Raw genomic sequence first — 8982 nt, 5'->3', positions numbered from 1 at the left:
TTTATTATTTTTACGTTTTTCTTTCAACTGCAAGAACTAATCACTAACTAGACGTGAATTTAAATTCTTTACTTGTCAATACTTGTTTAGTTACCCAGATTAAAGGTGAAACAAAATGTATGAAAAATGGACCTTAAGCTATAACCTTAAGAAACATTTTTTAAATGTATTATTGTTCGTTTTAAATACCATTTTGTGCATTTACAATAGATCCTTTGTCGTGCTAGGCAAAATAAATATTAGCCATATTATTTTTTATATAAATTAAATTTGCAAAAGTCTTATGATTGTAATGCAATACTATTTTAAACGTAAGTGTTTAAATATAATTACATAATTTCAATGATATAATAAAAACAATGTGACGAACATTTTGTTGTGCGTCGGAATCATCTATCGAAACTATATAGTAAATTCTTAATTATAATTATACGAACTAGGTACTTATGTATATCTTAAAGGCGTCACAGAAAGGCAGACGTGAATTGAGGTAGTGGGTACGAAAATTTATTGACTAAATTATCTCGCGGGATCGCACGAATCGCACAACATTCAATAATGATGTTCATTTCCGAAAATGTGTATTTTATTTACAGATTCATAAAAACTTCTTGTTAATAAACAGCCTTATTAGCCACAAATATGATTTATATTTAAAAAAAATCTCTAATACACTATAAACAATATTATTTTGTAAATGCCAAAAATATAAATCAAATATCAATTGATGAAGTCTCTATATTAAATAACAAGTAAATTAAAACAATTAGAAGAATAATTAGTGGAAATATAAAAATATAATATAAACTATATTGTTATTTTATAACAACGAATCGTAAATCATGCAATTTTACAATAAAACTATATTCGTATTTAATTAAAAACGCTTACAATTCAGGACTTCTCTTCGTTAATTACAAGATCTGGAGTTAAGAACCAGTTGTTATAAGAAGTCCGATACTGGATGACAATTAACGATACCTAGCCGCTCCAATAAACAATTTAATATTAATACTTCCAGAAATTATACACTTCTTGATATTATTAAAGGAATGAAATAGAGTTTATACTATTTAAAAGGTAATTTTCTTGAAAAATGCATTTGTATAGAATTATGCGGTGACGGCCTGTAAGTAAAACAGCACTGCAACAATTACTTATTGTTTCATATGTATGGCGTATAATTTGTTGGTTGTCCAAATATAATTAAATAAAAATAATGTATTTCTGTTAAAGCAGGTCAAATAAATAAAGACCGTTTAACCAACCACTTACAAGGCTGAATGTTCAACGATTCCTTTGTTTCATTTATACGAAAATTATTGGAAATATTTGCACCAATACTCGTACTAATAAACAAATGAAAACTGCATTTAATTAAAATTATGAATTAACGAATGTTTGTAATAATAATACAACTGAAATTGTATGAAGGTATTAATGGCGCCAACATACAGTAGCATAGCTATAGTGCTATCCAAAGAAAGTTGAGTATTTCCACATAAAATGTCTATTACTATAAGCCAATGTTATCGTACTCCCTGATAACAAAGCCCTCGCAAATATTATTATCAATATAAAGAACTTTAAACTTGATGTTAAAGGTCTTATTTATTAATAACATTATTAAAGATAATCAAAACCGAACCTAAGATCTTTTATGTGACCACCGCGATGCATTTTTCAACATAAATAAATAAAAATATCGCGTAAAGGTCTTCAAATTTTGAGGTATCGGTGTTCATACATAAGGTTCATAAATTATGAATTTGCTCTTTTTAAATCATTGTTTGTAACACTGCGAACAGCTACAATGGTGTCGAGCTAATTTACCTGCAAAAAACATTTTCTGCGAAGAATTCAGTTTCCTGGGATTACGTTAGATCATTAGAGAAGATTTCTTGCATAATGAAAATTACAACAAAAAAAGTTAAGAGGATAATATAGTATGAAAATTATGTTGTGAAAGACTTGGTGCATTTTCCTCTTAAACATATTTTCAAACATAGTTACAAATAAAAATTGTACAAAGTTGGCTTATAAATATGTAATGTGTAAATTCAGGCCTGTTATATTATTTTATAAATACTCGTAGATTTGAAATTTTAATTTGCGAAATCGTTGGATGTAAAATATTACAAATTATTATTTTAAATTCACCAAATATAACACCTATAGTAAACATATAGGCCAAACACAACATGTATGGGTAGTATATACATATATGTATATGTAATATATAAATAAATTCCCATAAAAAAATAACGGTTGCAGTTATAACACGGATTCTAAATTATATTTCTGCTTGATAAAATTTTTGTAAAATGTTAGACGTAATTAGTAACGTACACGTACACATAATTAGTATTAAAATGTATGTTTGATAGACACGAATCTTAAAGGATACGGCGTGTGGTAGAGGGACAATATTTCATCTATTTTGTACATCAAAATGGAACATCTACTTACAATCGTTAATATATGAATATAAATTTTAATAAAACACTAGCCTTTATAATAATACATTTCATTTAACACTTTAACATTAAGTCTCGTAAATATAACTTTGTGCAAGGGTTGGGACATATTAAATTTTAATTACTAATATTATGATACGAAGAACTTTCAGTCATTCGCACTTATAACTAACTTCACCACAGATAGTCTAGAATACAATAAAATGGTAAATATTTTAATCTATGGAGACCACGATTTATTGGTGGATTCAATTTTTTTAACATCAGTTACTGGCAGTCAAACAAATAAAAATAATTAAAAATAAAACGGTAATCTGCTTGATGGAACGATTCAAAATTGGAAGAAGAATATTAAATTTTTTAAACTTAATCTTAAGAACATGCCAACGAATGCCAGCTTTATTAAAATAAGAGGTAGTTTAGATTTAAATTTAAAATTGGTTCAAACATATCATTTAACAAATTCCATCTCATTATTGCATACAAAAGTGCTATGATATCACTTAAATTATATTATGTCTGTATTCGTTTCCTCTACTCCGAATATATGAAATGATGTGTGCTTAATGTCAAATTTTCTTTTAGAATATAAAACGTTTTGTTATAAACATTACTTACAATATAGGTATTTATTCATTCAAATTCAAAAACCCTATTTAAAATCCACGCCATAGCTGGAGATAAAAGTATTTTACCTTAACCTTATTTTAAATCCTTTGTAACATTTAATGTAAATCTCCTAATATTTTTAATTCAAATTTCCTAACTTAATAATTTAATAACAAGTGCGCTCTATTTTCATTCGTGATACGTTCCTAATTAGGGTTGTCGACTGACATATCCGATATACACATGTCACAGCGTTACGTTCTAACGAGTTAGTTCATTGTCCTGGTTTGAATACAGACAATACGGTAAAAATTCTCTATGCTCGCTTTATTGACTTTTTGAAATGTTAGTGACATTACAATTAGTGACAGCCCTATGATCGTTTATAATTGTAGGTATATTAAGGCGATTATTTTCTTTGGACATTATTTTTATAATAGGAGAAGCGAGATGTAGCTTTCAGTATGGTAGTGATGGCTGCCCATGACTTCTCAAAGAGGATTGTTTGTACGTAAGGACTCCAAAGTCACTAAATCTTAACGGAAATGACGGAGACGAAAACTAACCGTCATTTCGTGAAACATTTTTTTTTAATTCATACTTAATTCAATTCATCGTTTTCATAATTTTAGTACAGTTTATTTGACATTTTAGTCGGATAACATTGCTTTACGGTTCGCTATCTCTCGTATTAAGTCCTCTTATATATTAATTTAAAACAGTGCTTTTTAAATTTATTCTAACAATTTATAACGACTCACACCGACATCTGATTACATTAGATTACTTTACAAATTCATCCAAAAATGTCTAATGATTCTATGGTTTTTATGTAAATTTTTATTGCTTAGCATTGACTCACATTAAATATTTTGACACCTATCAACATTAATTATGATAAGTAACTAGTTAGGTTCCCCATAGTACAGTCAGTCTCAAAAGTAGCTGAACAATTTTAAAATTTCAAAACCCAGCTACATATTAACTTCGAGCGAATTTTTATTTCTTTCTCTATACTAATGTCTTATAGAGAAAAACTTTGTGAGTTTGATGGTAGGGGTAATCTCTGAAACTACTGAATAAATTTTGAAAATTCTTCCACTCATTACTTTAGCTACTTTACTCCTGGTGCTACATTTTATAATAATATCTATACCGGAATTTTTGTTCCCGAAGGCAGAGCGTTGGGTAAAAGCAAAGTCAAACCTTTCAAGTTTTTTTTACCGAATAAAAAACGATTGTTGATAAGGACACAAAATTTTAAAGGCGATTTTAAATTAAGAATTTGTTCAGCTACCTTTATTGACTATACGTAATATGTGGACGTAGTACATAATGATTCCATAGGTTCACTACAGAGAAAAATCATCAGGTGTTTAGCATCAAGTTTTATGTCTAGTAACTTAAGATTTAAAAAAGTGCTAAATGCGATGCCATTATTAAATACAATTCAATTAAAATTTGCTACATTTCGTTATCAAATTTTGAACCATTTTGTAAATTTCTAAACGAGAGAATAATAGTCACCACATTTTTACGTGGACTGAAAATTTATTTTAATGACATCTCTGTGAAAACGTTGGAACTAATTTATTAAGTATTTTGACAATATAAGTAATTATATTGACAATCAAGACAAATAATATTCTTTTTAAAATATTAATGGTAACATATAATGTAACGTTATACTAGAATAGACCATTATTCTATTACATAGGTGGCTACTATGTCTGATTAAAAATATTGTTAATAGGAAAAATTGTACTTTTGTAATATGGCGAAAATTGATCCTCAAATTAAATATACTTTCATATAGTTTAGTATTTTCAAATTACAATTTAATAAAATTTTATATTTTTTATATCTTGATGTATATTATACTCTGTAATCACACAATATTGGTCCTTAACTGAATGATAATTTCCATTGAGAATAGGGCATATAAATGTTTAACTTAGGACCTGTTTCACAAATTTCAAGTAAATTTTATTTGACAGTTGTCATATTAAATAACTAATGTAAATAGTACTTAATTTATTACCATTTATTTTGAAGTATGGATTACAGTGTGACTTTTGTATTTTGTCGGCTGATAGTATATTTATGTGAGTAATATTTGGTCAGAAGTTGTGTAACAGGCCCAAATGGCACCAGTCCACCAAAAGACATCGGAATGGAGCATCTACTTATAAAAAAAATAACATTAACATTAACTTAACATTAAATAATCAACGCATAATATAAACTGGCGGCTTTAAACTACTGATCTTTTCAATGAAATTAGTAAATGCTGATTTTTGTCGTGCATGGATAATTTTAATAAAAATATTACAAAAAATACTCGGCACGTATTTTCAATATAATTCTATTGATTAATGTTTATTTTCTCTACTCCGATTAATTTCGGTGGAATATGCCCTTAAATCAAATATGGAATTCATTTTGAATCTGACATGACGTTACTGTTATTTTTATTTATTTGTTTATAACGTTTTAATTATCTGAAGTAATTAAGTATCTTATTTTCTAAATCCTTACGATCGAATCGTAGGAATCCTTAGTTCCTTATTAATTAGTATCAGATTTGTATCTTCAAAAATTCTATGATTATTTTAGTAAGTTGATATTTCCAATGTGCAGAGCAAATACTTTAATTTCTTTAAATTCTAGGTAAGTAAGATGCTAGGTCAAATTCATAAGATTTCAGGGTAAAATTAGTAATTTTGATCACTTTTATCATTAGGAGGTTTCTGTCATTAGATTGTATCAGCTTGAACTAACTTGACGTTATTATTCTATCGAAAGAAATGACGTCACAACTAAACCATATCTATAAATGATAATTTCTAGGAAATAAATAAAAATATATAACATAAAATCGAACTAAATTAATTATTTAAAGTAATAAATTGCACCAAACCCAATAACAAGCACAATTTAAGCTTAATTCTCTTAAACAAAGAAGCTACAATGCATTCAATTCAGATCGATAGAACTCCAACGTACAAGTGTAAATCTAAGACAAGCGCTACGAGTCTACGGGAGCGCTACGGAATTTCTCATTGCTACGAAAATCTTTGAATGTTTGCTACGTGGCAGTGGTGTGTACGAATCTATTTTTGTGCGAATACCCCAAAATGGTTTACGCATTACATCTAGAGGTTAGTAAATATATAAGCGTAATGAAGTTCAGTTGTGTTCAGTAAAGATGGATATAAATAAAATATTCCAAAAATATCGGGTACTCTCCTCATATATATCTCTTCATAATTGGGAACGATTCCAATGCCGCACCTGTGGAAGAATATTTATGACAACTTAATCATGTAATCTGTTTAGGATACGTCCCTTTCGTATCTGATTTAGGAAGTAATTATATCGTAAAATACACAACGGTTCAAACATTAATAATTTGGGTAATAAAAGATAAGTTTAAATTAATCTGAGTAATAAAAGTGAATTTAGATGGCCCTCTGTTAAAGGTTTTCGATTCATTTGTAAACAGTAATATTTCAGGGTGCCCGCCCACGCAAATCATTTTCAAACTTTTCTCTCACCTAGATAAGATACGATACGTTGTGACTTTTGATTATAACATCAAATTTTACGCAACATAAATTAACTATAAATTGGAATCTACTTTTTTTTAATAATATATTTAAATCGATGACATCTATATCAATATTTTAAATAGACAATTTGCCAATTTATGGATTTGTTTATGTGTAATATCTCTAGAATTATTGGTCCGTTATAAAAATTCACTAATAAAAATCTACAATACAAATAAATATGCCATAAATAATTTTGATTTAATTCAAAGTACTAAATTAATATTAGTAAAAGAGGAGGTCCGTGCTCAACTGTGGGCAGTATATAATACGGGACAGGCATTATTATATTATTATTTCTAGATAAATATCAATTCTTACCCTCGACATCATCTGTTAGAACTGGCTCTGTGTGGGCGTGCCATCAAACGACTCCTCATTGATGAGCCGCAGCTTCACTGACTCACGGCGCAGGTTATAGCTCGTCGAGATGTGGCAATGCTTCACATCCACAGTCAATAAATCCTCATTTAACTCCACGCCGCTCTTCTCCACATCGGCGGCGGCGCTCGGCTTCCTTTTATGTCGGAATGATGTCCCCCGCTGCGAGCTCGAACCTAAATAGCTGTCTGTTGTTGTGTTCCCGTTGAATGTCTTTTCGGGACCGACGCCTAACTGCTCCATTTGTATGTTGCCCCTCATCTGAGCCGACGAGTCGATGCACGGTATCAATTGTTTGAACTCCTTCCGGAAATTCTCGTTCATCCACGCGTAAATGAACGGGTTGTAACACGTGGACGACATTGCGATCACGTGACATACGAAAAATACAAGAAAGTAGTACTTCAAATGTATCGCGTACATGTAATAATCATTACATAGGTTTATCACGTTCAGAGGTAGCCATGACAGGCCGAATATCGTCACCATCGCAATCAACATTTGATTCGTGCGCCTTTTCCTGTTCTTATCCAATTCCTCTTTCCGCGAATTCTTGCTTGCGGCTTTCGCTTTCGCCCGGTCATTCAACTTAAAACTCACACAAGTGTAGCAGAAAGCAATTACGATGAATGGGAGCACGAATTGCAATACTGACGTCACCGACCCGAATATACGTCTAAGTTTCTCTGAAGGCCAAGTCTCTTCGCAAAACCTGCCTACTTCGAAGTCGTAGTACGTCATAAATATAGCGTAAGGCGTCGTCACTGTCACCGAAAATGTCCATATCATGATAATAACAGTGATACAAGTCTCTATTTTCATACGTGGTCGAAAAGGGTATATAATCACAAAAAACCTATCTATGGCTATAGACATAAGAGTCAAGGTAGATATGTAGACGCTGCATCCTTGTGCGAAAGGCATTATGTGGCATAACAGAGAGCCCCAGCTCCACGTCCCTCGGAACGAGTAAAGGGGCGTGAAGGGTACCGCAAAAATACAAAGCAAAATGTCGGATAAAGCCAAGTTACTAATGAAGAGGTTCGTGACTGTTTGCATGGCTTTGTTCCGTATGACGACGAAGCAAACTAGAATGTTGCCGAGCAACCCCAGGACGAATATTACGGTGTAAATAACGCAAAATACCGCCTGGACGGCTTTGTTATCGATTATGTTTGCGTAGTCGCCGTGCGGGGGACCGCTTGGCGTCGAATTCCCGAAATTATCCGAAACATTCACACCCAACACAGTATTTATGAACGCCTGATCCATCTCGACTCCGGTTTCCTCCGCTGTAAACGGTTATTTGGCCTAAACTCTTGGCTTTTTAATGTCTGTTTTACGATCTCCGAAGTTACGAATCACGTCGGCGAACTGTAACAAAACAGATTACATTACAACATCCGAGTTTCAATAACGCGGGGTAATATTTTGTGCGAACAATAAATGTTTACTTGGGGATTCTGTTTCATTTCACACAACTTTTAATTAATGGCGTGTTCTCAGGACAAATATTTGCGATACTTTTTAATGAAATACGTAACTAAAAATAAAACAAGCAAAATCAAAACACACGTCATGCCTTTATCTCCAAAGTGGTAGGCAGAAATGCAACCATGTAAATGGAGACGAGCCTATCGTCATATTGGGCACAAACTCCATACCATGGATTGACACTATGTAAACGTACACGTCCAACGTTGCATTTAATTTTCAGTTGTTACTTTTAAATACCTTCCCGGAGTTAATGTGAAAAGTTGCAGGAGCGGACAAGTTAAAGGAGTAATTAAAAATAAAAGCCATATAAATGAGGCTAGAGAAATAAAGAGAGCAATTAAAATTATTAAGTCCTGCACTTCAATAAATGACGGTATTCAAATTATCCGTAGATTTTAACAATATAC

At 31.1% G+C, this 8982-nt stretch overlaps 1 protein-coding gene across 1 annotated transcript; it reads right to left on the bottom strand.

Moving 5' to 3' along the window:
- Nucleotides 1-7033: 7033 nt before the first annotated feature.
- Nucleotides 7034-8446, bottom strand: LOC115451259 (neuropeptide Y receptor type 2-like). The gene has a single exon (XM_030179493.2). The coding sequence runs from the start codon at nucleotides 8348-8350 to the stop codon at nucleotides 7034-7036; it is 1317 nt and encodes a 438-aa protein (XP_030035353.1). The 5' UTR covers nucleotides 8351-8446.
- Between the last annotated feature and the right edge of the window lie 536 nt (nucleotides 8447-8982).

The sequence above is a fragment of the Manduca sexta genome, chromosome 15, assembly GCF_014839805.1.
Source record: "Manduca sexta isolate Smith_Timp_Sample1 chromosome 15, JHU_Msex_v1.0, whole genome shotgun sequence".
Taxonomy (NCBI): domain Eukaryota; kingdom Metazoa; phylum Arthropoda; class Insecta; order Lepidoptera; family Sphingidae; genus Manduca; species Manduca sexta.
Note: the sequence above shows the minus strand (reverse complement) of the source record. Positions and strands in the feature narration are given on the sequence as shown.

What these genes read in the sequence shown, in the direction of transcription:
- LOC115451259 (XM_030179493.2), bottom strand. Translation starts at nt 8,350, where the DNA reads ATGGATCAGGCGTTCATAAATACTGTGTTGGGTGTGAATGTTTCGGAT.